Source organism: Salmo salar, chromosome ssa14 (assembly GCF_905237065.1).
Source record: "Salmo salar chromosome ssa14, Ssal_v3.1, whole genome shotgun sequence".
NCBI classification, from domain to species: domain Eukaryota; kingdom Metazoa; phylum Chordata; class Actinopteri; order Salmoniformes; family Salmonidae; genus Salmo; species Salmo salar.
The window spans coordinates 60,556,262-60,576,617 of record NC_059455.1 but is presented as its reverse complement, the minus strand read 5'-3'; the positions used below and the strand labels follow the sequence as shown (position 1 = coordinate 60,576,617).

The window sequence follows — 20,356 nt, the reverse complement described above, 5'->3', positions numbered from 1 at the left end:
AAAATACCCCATAATGACAAAGCAAAAACTGTTTTTTTAGAAATGTTTGCTAATTTATAAAAAATAAACGAAGTATTCAGACCCTTTACTCAGTACTTTGTTGAAGCACCTTTAGCAGCGATTACAGCCTCGGGTCTTCTTGGGTATGACGCTACAAGCTTGGCACACCTGTATTTGGGGAGTTTCTCTCATTCTTCTCTGCAGATCCTCTCAGGCTCTGTCAGGTTGGATGGGTAGCTTCACTGCACAGCTATTTTCAGGCCTCTCCAGAGATAAACGATTGGGTTCAAGTCCGGGCTCTGGCTGGGACACTCAAGGACATTCAGAGACTTGTCCTGAAGCCACACCTGCATTGTCCTGAGTCTTTAGGTGCCTTTTGGCAAACTCCAAGAGGGTTGTCATGTGCCTTTTACTCTGAGGAGTGCCTTCCGTCTGGCCACTCTACCATAAAGGCCTGATTGGTGGTGCTGCAGAGATGGTTGTCCTTCTGGAAGGTTCTCCATCTCCACAGAGGAACTCTGGAGCTCTGAGTAACCATTGGGATCTTGGTCACCCCCTTGACCAAGGCTCTTCTCCCCCAATTGCTCAGTTTGGCCAGGCGGCCAGCTCTTGGAAGAGTCTTGGTGGTTCCGAACTTATTCCATTTAAGAATGCTGTAGGCCACTGTTCTTGAAGACCTTCAATGCTGCAGTAATTTTTTGGTACCCTTCTCCAGATCTGTGCCTCGACATAATCCTGTCTCGGAGCTCTACGGACAATTTCTTTGACCTCATGGCTTGGTTTTTACGCTGACCTTCACTGTCAACTGTGGGACCTTATATAGTGTGTGCCATTCCAAATCATGTCCAATCAATTGAATTTACCACAGGTGGACTCCAATCAAGCTGTAGAAATCTCTCCAAGGATGACCAATGGAAACAGGATGCACCTGAAGTTCAATTTCAAGTCTCATAGCAAAGGGTCTGAATAATTATGTATATAAAGTATCTGTTTTTTAATAAATTAGCAAATATTCCTTTAACCAGTTTTTGCTTTGTCATTATGGGGCATTGTGTGTAGGTTGAGAATTCTATTTTATCAGTTTTAGAATATAGGCTGTAACGTAACAATGTGGGGAAGGGGTCTGAATACTTTCCGACTGCACTGTATGTAAACAAATGTAAAATTATGCTCTGTGTAAAGAATTAAGAAAAGGGCCCTTTTTCATCCATTTCATTTTCCTCATGAGACCATTACCACGAGTTTGGCTGACTTCAAACTTCTTTGACGATAACCTTAGATATTAGATAATCTTAGCACGTTGTCTGTAAATTATGCATTTCCTCATTAGCCTGCCGATAATGAAGCAAACAGTTACTCAGATGTTGTCTCACAATTAGTGTAATTACCTGCAGTTGTGAGGTGTTGTTGTCTCAGGATCAATTAGCGATAACGATATGCACAAAACACGCTAGTAATTTTGCTCATCATCCCATCTAGCATTAATGAACAGAATCCAATTAAAACAAGCGGGCGCACAATGCAATTTGCAGCCCAATCAATCTCTTTGGAAATATCATGCGCATCTTTTTTCCACTCAATTAGAATCAACAAGAGCACTCAAATCATGATGAATGTAGTATTGTGCTCGAGAACAACTGTAAACAAACAAGTTGAATATGTGTGTGTGTGTGTATGTATGTATGTATGTATGTATATGTATGTATACTGCTCAAAAAAATAAAGGGAACACTTAAACAACACAATGTAACTCCAAGTCAATCACACTTCTGTGAAATCAAACTGTCCACTTAGGAAGCAACACTGATTGACAATACATTTCACATGCTGTTGTGCAAATGGAATAGACAACAGGTGGAAATTATAGGCAATAAGCAAGACACCCCCAATAAAGGAGTGGTTCTGCAGGTGGAGACCACAGACCACTTCTCAGTTCCTATGCTTCCTGGCTGATGTTTTGGTCACTTTTGAATGCTGGCGGTGCTTTCACTCTAGTGGTAACATGAGACTGAGTCTACAACCCACACAAGTGGCTCAGGTAGTGCAGCTCATCCAGGATGGCACATCAATGCGAGCTGTGGCAGGAAGATTTGCTGTGTCTGTCAGCGTAGTGTCCAGAGCATGGAGGCGCTACCAGGAGACAGGCCAGTACATCAGGAGACGTGGAGGAGGCCGTAGGAGGGCAACAACCCAGCAGCAGGACCGCTACCTCCACCTTTGTGCAAGGAGGAGCAGGAGGAGCACTGCCAGAGCCCTGCAAAATGACCTCCAGCAGGCCACAAATGTGCATGTGTCTGCTCAAACGGTCAGAAACAGACTCCATGAGGGTGGTATGAGGGCCCGACGTCCACAGGTGGGGGTTGTGCTTACAGCCCAACACCGTGCAGGACGTTTGGCGTTTGCCAGAGAACACCAAGATTGCCAAATTCACCACTGGCGCCCTGTGCTCTTCACAGATGAAAGCAGGTTCACACTGAGCACGTGACAGAGTCTGGAGACGCTGTGGAAAACGTTCTGCTGCCTGCAACATCCTCCAGCATGACCGGTTTGGGGGTGGGTCAGTCATGGTGTAGGGTGGCATTTCTTTGGGGGGCCGCACAGCCCTCCATGTGCTCGCCAGAGGTAGCCTGACTGTCATTAGGTACCGAGATGAGATCCTCAGACCCCTTGTGAGACCATATGCTGGTGCGGTTGGCCCTGGGTTCCTCCTATTGCAAGACAATGCTAGACCTCATGTGGCTGGAGTGTGTCAGCAGTTCCTGCAAGAGGAAGGCATTGATGCTATGGACTGGCCCGCCCGTTCCCCAGACCTGAATCCAATTGAGCACATCTGGGACATCATGTCTCGCTCCATCCACCAATGCCACGTTGCACCACAGACTGTCCAGGAGTTGGCGGATGCTTTAGTCCAGGTCTGGGAGGAGATCCCACAGGAGAACATCCGCCACCTCATCAGGAGCATGCCCAGGCGTTGTAGGGAGGTCATACAGGCACGTGGAGGCCACACACACTACTGAGCCTCATTTTGACTTGTTTTAAGGACATTACATCAAAGTTGGATCAGCCTGTAGTGTGGTTTTCCACTTTAATTTTGAGTGTGACTCCAAATCCAGACCTCCATGGGTTGATAAATTGGATTTCCATTGATTATTTTTGTGTGATTTTTGTTGTCAGCACATTCAACTATGTAAAGAAAAAAAGTATTTAATAAGATTATTTTTAATTCAGATCTAGGATGTGTTGTTTAAGTGTTCCCTTTATTTTTTTGAGCTATGTATGTATGTATGTGTGTGTGTGTGTGTGTGTGTGTGTGTGTGTGTGTGTGTGTGTGTGTGTGTATAAACACACACTACCGTTCAAAAGTTTGGGGTCACGTCGAAATTTCCTTGTTTTTGAAAGAAAAGCACTTTTTTTGGTCCGTTTTTAAAATAACATCAAATTGATCAGAAATACAGTGTAGACATTGTTAATGTTGTAAATGACTATTGTAGCTGGAAACGGCAGATTTTTTTTTTTTTATTAATGGAATATCTACATAGGCGTACAGAGGCCAATTATCAGCAACCATCACTCCTGTGTTCCAATGGCACGTTGTGCTAGCCAATCCAAGTTTATCATTTTAAAAAGCGAATTGATCATTAGAAAACCCTTTTGCAATTATGTTAGCACAGCTGAAACGGTTGGCTGATTTAAAGCAGCAAGAAAACCTTCTTTAGACAAGTTGAGTATCTGGAGCATCAGTGTTTCTGGGCATTTTGAGCCTTTAATCGAACACAGAAATAAAGACCTTTCTTCTGAAACTCATCAGTCTATCCTTGTTCTGAGAAATTAAGGCTATTCCATGCGAGAAATTGGCAAGAAACTGAAGATCTCGTATAATGCTGTGTTCGACTCCCTTCACAGAACAGCGCAAACTGACAGGGATGTAAAGAAATGTGTGCACAAAATGTGATGTTTTTTGTGCGTATGAAACATTTCTGGCATTTCAGCTCATGAGACATGGGATCAACACTTGTTGGGTTTTTATATTTTTGTTTTGTAAATCAGGATTGGTCAATGCATTGTCACACTCTGGCCGGGGCTAGGAAATTGAGTTGGAAATTGAAAATCATGTTGTGTTGTGTGGTGTTCGTTTCTGGTCTGATTAGGTGAAGGCCCTCTGTTTGATAGGACTTCCTCTGCAATGGTAACTATAGTAACATAGTAGTACTACTAGTAGAAAACCTAAGCCTCTTGTAGGGCGTCAATACTACTCAATTTCATTGGTCTTGGCCCACTGTTCCACCTCTCGGAAGTATCAAATCAATACACGGCAGCGTATCCAAATCATAACTCTTCCACATCCCCCATTTTATGCCCTAGCTCTGACGGTACAATGTATTTTAGATACATGGGCTTTGCAGCAGTGCTACATTTTCACTTCTTTGAATGACTTCAATATGCAGCCGCCAGTTGCCATCCCCTTCCAACGTCGTCGAGCGACAGCCAAAATCAGTGTTTCCCATCTGACCGCCTCCAGCCTCGATTGCCAAGATTTCCCCCCTTTTGATGCAACCACAAGATAGCTCCGTTAAAGTCAAATTCGGAGGCTGTCGTTAAAAGTGCATTAAAGCATATTAAGGCGTAATTAGATATTAGTACCTAATCTTGTGTAATTACAAAGACCGAGTCGTGGCGGGGAGCAAAGAGCGTGGTGTGGTAAATGAGTTTATGTACACATTTGACTGATACCGTATGTGTAATCAGTAAAGAGGTGCACTGACATATGTAATCAGAAGAGGAAAGGGGAAGATTAAAGGATTGGTGACTATTGAATCACACACCCCTGTCATAGAGCAGTGGCTTGACTGAATTAGAACATGGTCAATCAATGGCCTCCACTTTAGACAGACCAAGAGATGCAGCTGTAGATACGAGACAGTTGATCTGTATCCCAAATGGCACTATATTCCATATGTATTGCACAACTTTTTTTATATATATATATATATATGGAATAAAGTGCCATTTTGAGACGGACCCTTGGTGTTAGACGGTCTTTGGATTGCAGTCAAAATGAACGCATCCAGCAAAATCTTGTATAATGTAACTGTGGGGAAATGGAGACGCTTGCACCAGTGTTGGTTCTATTTGAAGGTTCACCTCCGCAAGAGCATACTGTAAGAAGGATAGCAGTATTTTATTGTAATACTAAATGTTGTTTGATGTATCACCAAGTGCTATTGAAATATACCTGCTTGTAATCATATGTAGTTGGTCCCCCCTTTGCTGCTATAACAGCCTCCACTCTTCTAGGAAGGCTTTCCACTAACTGCTGGAACATTGCAGTGGGGACTTTCTACCATTCATCCATAAGCATTAGTGAAGATCTCGTACAACGCTGTGTACTACTCCCTTCAAAGTACAGTGCAAACTGGCTCTAACCAGAATAGAAAGAGTGGGAGGCCCCGGTGCAAAACTGGTTGGGTTGTGTTTCGGAGGACGCACGGCTCTCGACCTTGGCCTCTCCCGAGTACGTACGAGAGTTTCAGCAACGAGACAAGACTGAAACTACCAATTGTATAGCACAAAATTGGGGAGAAAAAAGAAGAAAAATATTCTGCCCTGATAGAGCTGCCCCGGTCAACTTTAAGTAAGTGCTGTTGTTGTGAAGTAGGAACGTCTAGGAGCAACAACGGCTCAGCCGCGAAGTGGTTAGCCACACAAGCTCACAGATCGTGACCGGCGAGTGCTATAGCGTGTAAAAAATCATCTGTCCTCTGTTGCGACACTCACTACCGAGTTCCAAACTGCCTCTGGAAGCAATGTCAGCACAAGAACTGTTCGTCGGGAGCTTCATGAAATGGGTTTCCATTGCCGAGCAGTCGCACACAAGCCTTAGATCACCATGCTCATGCCAATCGGCGGCTGGAATGTTGTAAAGCTCGCCACCATTTGGACTCTGGAGCAGTGGAAACACATTCTCTGGAATGGTGAATCACGCTTCACCATCTGGCAGTCGGACTGATGCATCTGGGTTTGGCGGATGCCAACTGTAAAGTTCGGTTTAGGAAGAATAATGGTCTGGGGCTGTTTTTTGTGGTTCGGGCTAGGCCCCTTAGTTCCAGTGAAGGGAAATCTTAATGCAACAACATACAATGACGTTATAGACAATTCTGTGCTTCCAACTTTGTGGCGACAGTTTGGGGAAGGCCCTTTCCAGTTTCCGCATGACAAAATGAAGCTAGCTAGCTAACGAAGAACAACAAAGAATATCTAGTTAACAGAAGAAAAGAAAGAGAAAATCAGGACAGAAGAAAAAGGATATCAGAGTGAAACAGTTCTCTAAAGACACAAGAGACAATAATACAAGAAACAACACTTCTGTAGCTTGTCAACTATGTGTCTGTCTATCCCTGTTCTCTCCCCTCTGCACAGGCCATACAAACGCTTCACACCGCGTGGCCGCTGCCACTCTAACCTGGTGGTCCCAGCACGCACAACCCACGTGGAGTTCCAGGTCTCCGGCAGCCTCTGGAACTGCCGGTCTGCAGCCAACAAGGCTGAGTTCATCTCCGCCTATGCTACCCTCCAGTCCCTAGACTTCCTGGCGCTGACGGAAACATGGATTACCAGAGATAACACCGCTACTCCTACTGCTCTCTCTTCGTCTTCCCACGTGTTCTCGCATACCCCTAGAGCGTCGAGCCAGCGGGGTGGTGGCACTGGAATCCTCATCTCTCCCAAGTGGACATTCTCTCTTTCTCCCCTGACCCATCTGTCTATCTCCTCATTTGAATTCCATGCTGTCACAGTTACCAGCCCTTTCAAGCTTAACATCCTTATAATTTATCGCCCTCCAGGTTCCCTTGGAGAGTTCATCAATGAGCTTGACGCCTTGATAAGTTCCTTTCCTGAAGATGGCTCACCTCTCACAGTTCTGGGTGACTTTAACCTCCCCACGTCTACCTTTGACTCATTCCTCTCTGCCTCCTTCTTTCCACTCCTCTCCTCTTTTGACCTCACCCTCTCACCTTCCCCCTCTACTCACAAGGCAGGCAATACGCTTGACCTCATCTTTACTAGATGCTGTTCTTCCACTAATCTCATTGCAACTCCCCTCCAAATCTCCGACCACTACCTTGTATCCTTTTCCCTCTTGCTCTCATCCAACACTTCTCACTCTGCCCCTACTCGGATGGTATTGCGCCGTCCCAACCTTCGCTCTCTCTCTCCCGCTACTCTCTCCTCTTCCATCCTATCATCTCTTCCCTCTGCTCAAACCTTCTCCAACCTATCTCCTGATTCTGCCTCCTCAACCCTCCTCTCCTCCCTTTCTGCATCCTTTGATTTTCTCTGTCCCCTATCCTCCAGGCCGGCTCGGTCCTCCCCTCCTGCTCCGTGGCTCGACGACTCACTACGAGCTCACAGAACAGGGCTCCGGGCAGCCGAGCGGAAATGGAGGAAAACTCGCCTCCCCTGCGGACCTGGCATCCTTTCACTCCCTCCTCTCTACATTCTCCTCTTCTGTCTCTGCTGCTAAAGCCACTTTCTACCACTCTAAATTCCAAGCATCTGCCTCTAACCCTAGGAAGCTCTTTGCTACCTTCTCCTCCCTCCTGAATCCTCCTCCCCCTCCCCCCTCCTCCCTCTCTGCGGATGACTTCGTCAACCATTTTGAAAAGAAGGTTGACGATATCCGATCCTCGTTTGCTAAGTCAAACGACACCGCTGGTCCTGCTCACACTGCCCTACCCTGTGCTTTGACCTCTTTCTCCCCTCTCTCTCCAGATGAAATCTCGCGTCTTGTGACGGCCGGCCGCCCAACAACCTGCCCACTTGACCCTATCCCCTCCCCTCCTCTCTTCTCCAGACCATTTCCGGAGACCTTCTCCCCTACCTCACCTCGCTCATCAACTCATCCTTGACCACTGGCTACGTCCCTTCCGTCTTCAAGAGAGCGAGAGTTGCACCCCTTCTGAAAAAACCTACACTCGATCCCTCCGATGTCAACAACTACAGACCAGTATCCCTTCTTTCTTTTCTCTCCAAAACTCTTGAACGTGCCGTCCTTGGCCAGCTCTCCTGCTATCTCTCTCAGAATGACCTTCTTGATCCTAATCAGTCAGGTTTCAAGACTGGGCATTCAACTGAGACTGCTCTTCTCTGTGTCACGGAGGCTCTCCGCACTGCTAAAGCTAACTCTCTCCTCTGCTCTCATCCTTCTAGACCTATCTGCTGCCTTTGATACTGTGAACCATCAGATCCTCCTCTCCACCCTCTCCGAGTTGGGCATCTCCGGCGCGGCCCACGCTTGGATTGCGTCCTACCTGACAGGTCGCTCCTACCAGGTGGCGTGGCGAGAATCTGTCTCCGCACCATGCGCTCTCACCACTGGTGTCCCCCAGGGCTCTGTTCTAGGCCCTCTCCTATTCTCGCTATACACCAAGTCACTTGGCTCTGTCATATCCTCACATGGTCTCTCCTATCATTGCTATGCAGACGACACACAATTAATCTTCTCCTTTCCCCCTTCTGATAACCAGGCGGCGAATCGCATCTCTGCATGTCTGTCAGACATATCAGTGTGGATGACGGATCACCACCTTAAGCTGAACCTCGGCAAGACGGAGCTGCTCTTCCTCCCGGGGAAGGACTGCCCGTTCCATGATCTCGCCATCACGGTTGACAACTCCCTTGTGTCCTCCTCCCAGAGTGCTAAGAACCTTTGCGTGATCCTGGACAACACCCTGTCGTTCTCCACTAACATCAAGGCGGTGACCCGATCCTGTAGGTTCATGCTCTACAACATTCGCAGAGTACGACCCTGCCTCACACAGGAAGCGGCGCAGGTCCTAATCCAGGCACTTGTCATCTCCCGTCTGGATTACTGCAACTCGCTGTTGGCTGGGCTCCCTGCCTGTGCCATTAAACCCCTACAACTCATCCAGAACGCCGCAGCCCGTCTGGTGTTTAACCTTCCCAAGTTCTCTCACGTCACCCCGCTCCTCCGCTCTCTCCACTGGCTTCCAGTTGAAGCTCGCATCCGCTACAAGACCATGGTGATTGCCTACGGAGCTGTGAAGGGAACGGCACCTCCATACCTTCAGGCTCTGATCAGGCCCTACACCCAAACAAGGGCACTGCGTTCATCCACCACTGGCCTGCTGGCCCCCCTACCTCTGAGGAAGCACAGTTCCCGCTTAGCCCAGTCAAAACTGTTCGCTGCTCTGGCACCCCAATGGTGGAACAAGCTCCCTCACGACGCCAGGACAGCGGAGTCAATCACCACCTTCCGGAGACACCTGAAACCCCACCACTTTAAGGAATACCTAGGATAGGATAAAGTAATCCTTCTAACCCCCCCCTTAAAAGATTTAGATGCACTATTGTAAAGTGGTTGTTCCACAGGATATCATAAGGTGAATGCACCAATTTGTAAGTCGCTCTGGATAAGAGCGTCTGCTAAATGACTTAAATGTAAATGTAATGTCCCCATGCACAAAGTGCGGTCCATACTGAAATGTTTTGTCGAGATTGGTGTGAAGAACTTGACTGGCCTGCACAGAGCCCTGACCTCAACCCCATCGAACACCTTTGGAATGAATTGGAAAGCCGACCAAGCCAGGCTTAATCGCCCAACATCAGTGCCTGACCTCACTAATGTTCTTGTGGCTGAATGAAGCAAGTCTCGGCAGCAATGTTCCAACATCTAGTGGAAAGCCTTCCCAGAAGCGATGAGGCTGTTAGAGCAGCAAAGGGGGGACCAACTCCATATGAATGCCCATGATTTTGGAATGAGATGTTCAACAAGCAGGTGTCCACTAACTACATGACCAAAAGTGTATCTTAAATGAAGAATTCAATATATAAAATCAAATGCGCCGAATACAACCTTGCAGTGAAATGCTTGCTTACAAGCCCGTAACCAACAATGCAGTTTTAAGAAAAATAAGTTTTAAAGGATTTACTAAAATAAACTGCAATATAAAAATATATAAATAAAGAGCAACAATAAAATAACAGTAGCGATGCTATATAGAGGGGGTACCGGTACAGAGCCAATGTGCGGGGCACAGGTTAGTTGAGGTTATATGTAGGTAGAGGTAAAGTGACTATGCATACAGTAGATAATAAACAGCGTAGCAACTCAGTAAAAATGGGGTTGGGGGTGACAATGCAAATAGTCTGGGTAACCATTCGATTAGCTATTCAGGAGTCTTATGGTTTGGGGGTATAAGCTGTTGCGAAACCTTTTGGACCTAGACTTGGCGCTCCGGTACCGCTTGCCGTGTGGGAGCAGAGAGAACAGTCTATGGCTAGAGTCTTTGGCAATTTTTAGGGCCTTCGTCTGACACCGCCTGGTGTAGAGGTCCTGTATGGCAGGAAGCTTGGCCCCAGTGATGTACTGGTCCGTACGCACTACCCTCTGTAGTGCCTTGCGGTCAGAGGCCGAGCAGTTGAGGACCTGAGGACCCATGCCAAATCTTTTTGGTCTCCTAAGAGGGAATAGGCGTTGTCGTGCCCTCTTCATGACTGTCTTGGGCGTGGCCCGTCAGTAAGTCCAGGTTCCAGTTGCAGAGAGAGGTGTTTAGTCCCAGGGTCCTTAGCTTGGTGATGAGCTTTGAGGGAACTATGGTGATGAACACTGAGCTGTAGTCAATCAATAGCATTCTCACACAGGTGTTCCTTTTGTCCAGGTGGGAAAGGGCAGTGTGGAGTGCAATAGAGATTGCTGGCTCTGTTGGAGTGGTATGCAAATTGGATTGGGTTTCTAGGATAATGGTCTTGACGTGAGCCATTACCAGCCTTTCAAAGCACTTCATGGCTACAGAAGTGAGTGCTCAGGGTCGGTAGTCATTTAGGAAGGTTACCTTGGTGTTCTTGGGCACAGGGACTATGGTGGTCTGCTTGAAACATGTTGGTATTACAGACTCGGACAGGGAGAGGTTGGAAATGTCAGTGAAGAAACTTGCCAGATGGTTAGTGCATGCTCGGAGTACACGTCCTGGTAATCCGTCTGGCCCTGCGGCCTTGTGAATGTTGACCTGTTTTAAAGATCTTACTCACATCGGCTATTTGAGAGCGTGATCACACAGTCATCCGGAACAGCTGATGCTCGCATGCATGCTTCAGTGTTGCTTGCCTCGAAGCGAGCATAGAGGTAATTTAGCTCATCTGGTAGGCTCGTGTCACTGGGCAGCTCGTGCTTCCATTTCTAGTCCGTAATAGTTTGCAAGGCCTGCCACATCCAATGCGCGTCAGAGCCGTTGTAGTATGATTCAATCTTAGTCCTGTATTGACACTTTGCCTGTTTGATGGTTCGTCGGAGGGCATGGCGGGATTTCTTGTAAGTGTCTGGGTTGGAGTCCCGCTCAGTGCGGATGTGACCTGTAATCCATGTTTTCTGGTTGGGGTATGTACATACGGTCACTGTGGTGACGACATTACCAATGCACTTATTGATGAACCCAGTGACTGATGTGGTGTACTCCTCAATGCCATCGGAAGAACATATTCCATATTCAATGCCATCCCGGAACATATTCCAGTCTGTGCTAGCAAAACAGTCTTGAAGCTTAGCATCTGCGTCATCTGACCACTTCCTTGTTAGGAGAGTCACTGGTACTTCCTGCTTTAGTTTTTGCTTGTGAGCAGGAATCAGGAGGATAGAATTATGGTCAGATTTGCCAAATGGAGGGCGAGGGAGCTTTTACGTGTCTCTGTGTGGAGTAAAGGTGGTCTGGAGTTTCTATTTTTTTTTCTCTCTCTCCTCAGGTTGCACATGTAACATGCTGGTAGAAATGAGGTGAAACAGATTTAACCAGTCTGGGAACGTGGGACGCTTGCGTCCCACCCTAGTCAACAGCCAGTGGAATCGCATCGTGCGAAATACAAATACCTCAAATGCTATAACTTCAATTTCTCAAACATATGACTATTTTACACCATTTTATAGATACACCTCTCCTGAATCGAACCACGTTGTCCGATTTCAAAAAGGCTTTACAGCAAAAGCAAAACATTAGATTATGTTAGAGTACCCTGACAAAAAAATCACACTGCCATTTTCAAAGCAACAAGCATGCATCACAAATACCCAAAACACAGCTAAATGCAGCACTAACCTTTGACAATCTTCATCAGATGACACTCCTAGGACATCATGTTACACAATAAATGCATTTTTTGTTCGATAAAGTTCATATTTGTATATAAAAACAGCATTTTACATCGGCGCGTGACGTTCAGAAAATATGCTCCCTCAAATGCTTCCGGTGAATCAGCGCTACAATTTACAAACTATTCGAAAACATTGTTAAAATGTAATATTGTCATTCAAAGAATTATAGAGTAACATCTCGTGAATGCAACCGCATTGCCAGATTTAAAAATAACTTTACTGGGAAATCACACTTTGCAATAAACGACGTGGTATGCTCAGAAAAATAGGCTAGGCGATACATGTTAGCGCCATCTTGGAACCATCTAAAATCAAATATACTATTGTAAATATTCCCTTACCTTTGATTATCTTCATCAGAAGGCACTTACAGGAATCCCAGGTCCACAACAAATGTAGTTTTGTTCGAAAAAGTTAATAATTTATGTCCCAATAGTTCCTTCTTGTTAGCGCGTTCCGAAGGCTACTCATAATGTACGAGGCGCGCTGGACTTGTCGTCACGAATGTGCAAAAAATATATATTTACGTTCGTTCAAACATGTCAAACGTTGTATAACATAAATCTTTAGGGCCTTTTTCAACCAGAGCTTCAATAATATTCAAGGCGGACGATTGCATTGTCTTACTAAACGTTTCGGAACAAAAGGGTTCCCATGGGCGCCCGCGTCATAGTAGTAATGGCCCTCCCCCTGTGACCAACATTCCAAGCCTCTCTTTGGGTCAGTTTCTACCATAGAAGACTCAAGCCACTTTGTAAAGACTGTTGACATCTAGTGGAAGCCTTAGGAAGTGCTAAATGATTAATAAGTCCCTGTGTGTTTCAATGGCAAAGGCTTGAAAGTGATTCCATATATCAGATTTCCACTTCCTGTTAGGATTTGTCTCAGGGTTTTGACTGTCATATCGTTATGTTATACTCACAGACACCATTCAAACAGTTTTAGAAACTTTAGGGTGTTTTCTATCCAAATCTACTAATTATATGCATATTCTAGTTACTGGGCAGGAGTAGTAACCAGATTAAATCGGGTACGTTTTTAATCCGGCCGTGCAAATACTGCCCCCTATCCCCAACAGGTTAAGTGTCCCCACTTTTAAAGTCCCCGGCCACTAGGAGAGGCATTTCTGGATGAGCATTTTTCTTGTTTGCTTATGGCCGTATACAGCTCGTTGAGTGTGGTCTTAGTGCCAGCATCGGTCTGCTGTGGTATATAGACAGCTTGGTAAATAGTGTGGTCTGCAGCCTATCGTGAGATACTCTACCTCAGGCAAGCAAAACCTCTAGACTTCCTTAATATTAGATTTTGTGCACCAGCTGTTCTTTACAAATAGACATAGACCACCACCCCTTGTCTTACCGGAGGCAGCTGTTTGATCTTGCCGACACTCTGAACCTAGCCAGCTATATGTTATCCATGTCGTCGTTCAGTCACGACTCTGTGAAACATAACTTTAATATCTTTCTAATGTCCCGTTGGTAGGATAGTCTTGGTCGGAGCTCATCCATTTTATTATCCAATGATTGCACGTTGGCTAATAAGACTGATGGTAGAGGCAGATTACCCACTCGCTGTCGTATCTTTACAAGGCACCCCAGCCTACGTCCCCGATGTCTCTTCTTCATGCAAATGACGTGCATTTTGGCCTTGTCGGGTGTCTGAAGTAAATCCTTTGCGTCCGACTCTTTAAAGAAGAAATCTTTGTCCGGTACGAGGTGATTAATCGCTGTTCTGATATCCAGAAGCTCTTTTCGGTCATAAGAGACAGTGGCAGAAACATTATGTACAAAATAAGTTACAAATAACTCAAACACACAATAGCACAATTGGTTAAACGGCAACCATCTCCTCTGGCTCCATTATTAGACCGATCCTCAATGATTGTGAGAAAAGCATTGCGAGCGATAGGCCGACACAAAGGAAGAAACGTATAGTAAGTGATCAGTTTGCATCTGGAGAGCCACCTAATTGTATGATCATGTTGATCCTCTTACAATGGAAATGCTATATATGACATTCTTCCTCACGTCTCTGTGCTAGTTATTAAACGATGATTAGTGATCAGATACTGTAGATGGGCAGTGACTCTGAATTAGCATCCTGCTGAGGTTGCAGTGTGATTGTGCTGCTGATTATCCCTCTGCTACTGTGCTTGGCTTCATTAAGGATGAGGGCTGCATCCCCTTGAGAATGATGCCCCTCTGCTCCAGTCAGAAATAGCATTAGCATCTAATTTGGAACCCATTGGAACTCATCTCAGAGCATAGCCCATCTCATGGCCATTTGGGAGCAGCACTTTACAATATCGTGCCTAGGTTACTGAGAGAGTCACATCATGGTCACCGTGTATTTGTAATGTGTACCAGTAAGCCAAGCACTAGTAAAGGATGATATACATAATAAGTTGTGAATGTTAACTTTCGCATTTATTTACATAACAGTGGGCCACATTAAATGGCCTTGTGGGCCGGATCTGGCTCGCGGTCCACCAATTTGAGACCCCTGTTATAGAATGGTCTATTGATAAGGATGTGTGTGCTGCATGTTGTGACTTATTGCACATGTGGAGGGTAACCAGAGACATTCAGTAGTCTATACCCACTTACACACACACACACACACACACACACACACAGATGTGTCTGAAGGTTTTACCTGAGAACTACATTTTGTCCCTCTATCTGCAGTTCACAGCCAGCCCAGCTCTTACTGTAGAACCCATGTACGTTCACTGAATGTAGTCATTTGGAGAGAGTTGTGAGATGGCGAGAAAGTGAGGTTCATTTTCCGCTTTTGTGCCCCTGTCCTCACCCACAGAGCAGTAATTAGCATGGCTTTTGGTTCACACGCAAAAAGGGACAGGTCCCACAGGGGTGGGTGGGTAGGTGTGTGTACGTGTGCACTCTAAGCCCCCATTCATCAAAGCAGTGGTTGACTGTGCCAGGCCATAGCTGTAGATTAATCTGCCTGCAGCACCACACTGAGACCCGCACTCCCCCTGCCCATTAATCTAACGCCTGGTCCGTGTGTGTGTGCACACTGTAGGTTTGTATACATAGATTTATGAATATGTTGACTTGAATGCATACTGTATTTTACAGCATCTGTACCTTTTTTTATAGGGGGTTGCCTTTTCAACAGTAACTAATATTTGGGTGAGAAGGAGGCCTCGTTCAGGCAGGTTTGCGGTAATGGTATAGAGGGGTGGCCAGTGAGAGAGGGCAGACCTAACACCGCCAGCCAACAAGCTACAGGGCAGACCAACTGGATTTAAATTTCCCTCCCACTCTCCAATCGATATTGTGCCACTGAAGAGGCAGAAGTGCCTTAAGTCATTTTTGTCAGTCAGTTGGCCAAATATAAGTGAATACAGGAGATGAAGTAAAAAGGAAGCTTTGTTGTCTGGCAGTGTTCCCATCACAGATGGTCTAGAGACTCTAGAGGAAAGGAAATTGAAATAGAAGCCCTTTTACCTTAGCTGGGGTTGAGTCTGAGCGAGTGCTCTGTCTGTGTCTGTGTGTGTGGGTTAGGGATGGGCACGGTTAATCGAATATCGAACAGACTTTAGTATTTGATTACTTCAGTGAGTGTTCAGTGAAAAAGTCTTGTCTAAAATGAAATTATCCTTGTGACACTTTTACCTACAAGGATATACCATGACATTTGAAATTCTTAATTTAACAAAACAAACTTGAATGTAGTTTTTATGAAACGTTGCGTTGAGCTACTGCTGCGCATTTGGCCCTCCAGGCTGTCCTGACATCGGTATGCTATTTTCCCTACTTTAAACAGCAATAACAGGCGCTCGCCTATCGGCGGTTCCATTAGACCTGAAACGGATCAATGCAAAACACCCTTTTTTGTAACAATCACTTCTATCATGGCAAAAATCTGACTTCTCTTTCGCTGTTGCTTACAAATTCCCGGCGAAATCACACTGTCCGCTGTTTACCCCAGCCATGTGCATATGCATCATTCTGATTGGTTGAGACAGTCGAGCAATTCTTTATTTTAAAAAAGTGTCATTTCGAATATGGAAATCACAAAAACTGAATAGTAAAATAATTGTAAATGCCCATCCCTTGTGTGTGTGTGTGTGTGTGTGTGTGTGTGTGTGTGTGCGCGCCTGTGTGGGAGGACTGCTTGGTGTGGGGTTTCAATACTATTTCTGCCATTACCACAAATAGTATAGCTAATTTTTTTACATTTCTTTTGAACCACTCTCTAAATTCAACCATGTTACCTGCCATGATGTGATGTAGGAAATAGCTACTCCAACCCCAACACTGTCACAATTGTTCACCATTTTGGAGACACTGTGCCTTGTCATAGCACTCCACTCAACCCCAAGCTGTCTATTCAGTCCTCAACAAGTCTCCTCTTCCTCTTTTCTCATTTTTTTATGTAGTCTTTTTTTTTTAAATCAAATCCACTCCTAGTCTCTCTCTCTCTCTCTCTCTCTCTCTCTCGGCATTCTCCCCTCATCCTCTACTCCTCTGTGCTCTCTTTGCCCGGCCATGCTACACTGCTCTGTGTATTAATTGTGGTTTGATAAATTCCCTACTGTGGCTTTGTGGGATTGTGGAGTCAATGACTCAGAACTGCAGTGGAGAGAAACTCCACAGAGGCGTTTCGCCCGGCTGCTACCGGAAGGAGAGGAGAGGAGCTATGTTGGCACCGCCGCCAAGAAACTAGCAGCTTGACTCCAAATTGCTCTCATCTTGAGGCATCTTAAGCGGTCTCCTTTTAACTCTGAGATATTGATAATTAAAGATGTTTTATTATAGCAGCTGTTTAGTCATTGATCTGGAAAGCTTTATCTCTCATACGTCCTGTATTGTTGTTTTTGTTTATAGAACCGATAGCCATGAGGTAAAGCTAAAGAGGTGCCCCTGTTGCCAAGCAGATTTGTGTAGAATTTCGGATGAGGTGCCAAGTGATGATTGGCCATTTATTTATAGACTCCACAGGTGATCCTTTTACATTCACTTTGTCGTTCTAGTTCTCTCTCACATCCCATTTTACCGGCCCTCATAGGTTCTCCTGTCTATAGTTAGCTACTCTGTAATGGGCATCATTAAAACCGTAGCTGGCATTTCAACATTTTATTTTACACTTAACATTTTTGCCATTCATTGGCCATAGTCACCCACAAATTGCGTTTGGCCATATATTTGCCACTGCTATCAGCCTCATACCCAATACACTACTTTAGCTTTTGTTAACTGCTCACTGTGTTGAGGCATGGTTGCATAAGGTGTAAAACTGCATAAATCACCAAAAGTGACTTTCTCACAAGACATTATAGCCAACAATGCTTTCACACAACACCCCTTGTCCCCCCCAAAAAATTCCATCTCGAATAATGAGCCAGATAAAGTAAATATACAAAGGGCGTTAAGTAACAAGTCGTTATGAAATCACATCAAATCTAGAGTATCTAATGACTGCAGTAAGTACAGTACTGTTGGAGGTGTGGATGGGAGGAGGGAGATCGGGATGAACGAGTGAGTGCATGTGACAGTCACGCCACCATAGCCCTGCTTTGAGACCATGAACCAGGGAAAGTTAGCAGGCTGCCAGCCAATCAGGAGGAGCAATTCAGAGCCCCGAGTCATTAGTGTAAACGAGCGAGGGGGATTTACAGGAGTCGGGCTAATGCATAGTAATCGGCTGGAATTATTTTCTATCTAGCTCCCCAATCCCGCACATTGCCACAAAGGTCTTCCACAACGAGCGTAATTAATTAGACTGTACTTTCTCCACTGCATTTTTATCACTGTCCAAAATCACCTACTTTTAAGAAATGATATTGAAGATTAAATTAGGGATTTTAAAATCAAGGTCTCCCAGAAGAAGGTGCCTATGGGCGAAATAAGATGAATAATTATGCTAAAGTGCGTTATGTAGCCAGATGAAGATATTCCTTGAAACTAAGTGGGTCATCGTTGGCTGCTCGACGCTTCCTGCTAGCATACCCAAGAATAAATTGAATAACATGTATTGAATGGTTAGAGGATAGAGAATTATCTATTCATAGATTGAGAATAGTCACCTTGACGATGTCTATGCATAATTTAAATGGAAAATGGGATATTTCTTGTGCTACTTATTGTATGCAACAGTACAGTTGAAGACAGCATTCAGAGAGAGTCCTTTTTGTTCAGTTATATTTTAGTTCACCTTCAGGTACTACTGAGATCCTTTTCCAAAGAATGTTTATCAATTTCATTAAATATTTATTCTGTAAATACACTGACTGGACAAAACATAAGGAACACCTTCCTAATATTGAGTCGCACCCCCTTTTGCCCTCAGAACAGCCTCAGTTTGATGGGACATGGACTCTACAAGGTGTCAATGTTGGCTGGATTTCATTTGGGTGGAGGACCATTCTTGATACACAGATTTGAGCGTGAAAAACCCAGGAGTGTTGCAGTTTTTGACACACTCAAACCAGATGGCACCTACTACCATAACCCGTTCAAAGGCACTTAGATATTGTCTTGTGCATTCACCCTCTGAATGGCACACATACACAATCCATGTCTCAATTGTCCTCCCCTTCATCTACAATGACTGAAGTGGATTTAACTGTGATGTTAATTCATAAGGACCATAGACTAACCAGGTGAATCCAGGTGAAAGCTATGTCATGGAAAGAACAAATGTTTTGTACACTCAGTGTACTTGGTCTTCCTTGCGCCCCTTTATGGTGTTTGCCTTGGGTGGGCGAGATGGGGGGGGGAGTCTGTATATCTCATGAGGGGTTGAGTTTAACCTTTCTCTCGCACTCTCTCTCCCTCTCTCCGTCCAGGGCGGGCTCTGATGAGATTGACAGACAGGAAGCTGGAGCGAATGGGCATCATGCAGGAGGGCCAACGGCAGTACATCCTCCAGCAGGTCCTGCAGCTCCGCGTCAGAGAAGAGGTCCGCACCCTGCAGCTACTCACGCAAGGTACAACTCTCACCATGGCAGCGTCTCAAATGGCACCCTATTCCCTATATAGAGCACTACTTTTCACCAACGGTAGGAACAGTAGGGTGCCAATTGGGATTGCACCTCATAACACCTCTGTCATTGGCCATGATGGAGCTGGTGTGACCAGGTTTACAGTGATAGCCTATGAAACGATAGGCCATTTCGTTCACCCGATTGCATGGTCGTGCGGCTTTACATTCAATTGGTTTGAATTGTTCTCTCAGCACTCTTTATGTGGCCAAAGCCAGCCACCTGCACCAATCAACACTACAGCCAATTTACAGTATGTGTGTATTTCTGGACCCTACTCTACAGTCTCTTTTCCATCTCAGGTCGTCCAATCACAACACTGACCCCTTACACCCTGACATCCAGTCATTCTTTGTGATTCGTTTCTCCTCAGCATTCAGCACCACTCATCACCCACATCACCACCTGTAACTAAAATCAGCATCATCCCCATCAACTTGTCTCTGGCTCTCAACACAGATCTCTTTTGCCTCAGGGGCGAAATCCAAATACTGGGAAACTGTTCTCGTCTCGAATTCCGGGAAAACAGTTGGAGTTGTGGTGTTTCTCTTTGATGCTCCTTTCTTGTTGCCACCGGTTTCTCTCTTGCCACTGGTTGAGGGAGAGCGAGATGCTACACTACTGCTGGGGGAGAGGGGCCCCTTGTGTCCCTAGAAAGGCTGAACTTGTGCTACTAGAACTACTGCTGTGAGAATTAGAACAGGGAGAGAAGAAAGGAGGGAGAAATGGGGAGTGTTGAGGAAGTGTGAAATGAAGGGAAGGAGCTGGACAAAGGAGAACTAGATTTACTGCGGAAAAGGCTGGGTGGGTCATTTAGTGGGGGAAGAGAACACTGAAGGAAGATGATAAGAGAGGGAGAGAGCCTTGAACAGAGGAGAGCTGGTGTACTTTAGACACTTTTTGGAATAAAGGTGTGGGAAGGCCAGGACCTAACGGTTTGGGAAGTTGTGGGAAATGACAAAAGGCAGCGTGAAAGAGGAGTTTGTGAGAAAAGGAGAGACTGAAGATGAGATGAGGAGAGCAGTGGTGTAATTACTGCGGTGTACCCAGGCAGAATTAGCCAGACGGACAGTGATTAACCTTTAAGGAGCAGTGGGCCATGGGAGGAAAATAATTAGATTCCCATCTCCTCTCCCTCCTCTCTTTGTCTCCACGCAGTGGGAGGATTCTCTACTTTTTAT

General features: G+C 45.5%; 1 protein-coding gene across 1 annotated transcript in view; it reads left to right on the top strand.

Annotated features, from left to right (window-relative positions):
* Positions 1-20,356, top strand: part of LOC106570049 (sterile alpha motif domain-containing protein 12) — a 186,300-nt gene that overhangs the window by 38,106 nt on the left and 127,838 nt on the right. The window contains exon 4 of the mRNA XM_014141980.2: positions 18,981-19,121. Coding sequence (XP_013997455.1) covers positions 18,981-19,121 — 141 coding nt within the window. The remainder of the gene's footprint in view (positions 1-18,980; positions 19,122-20,356) is intronic.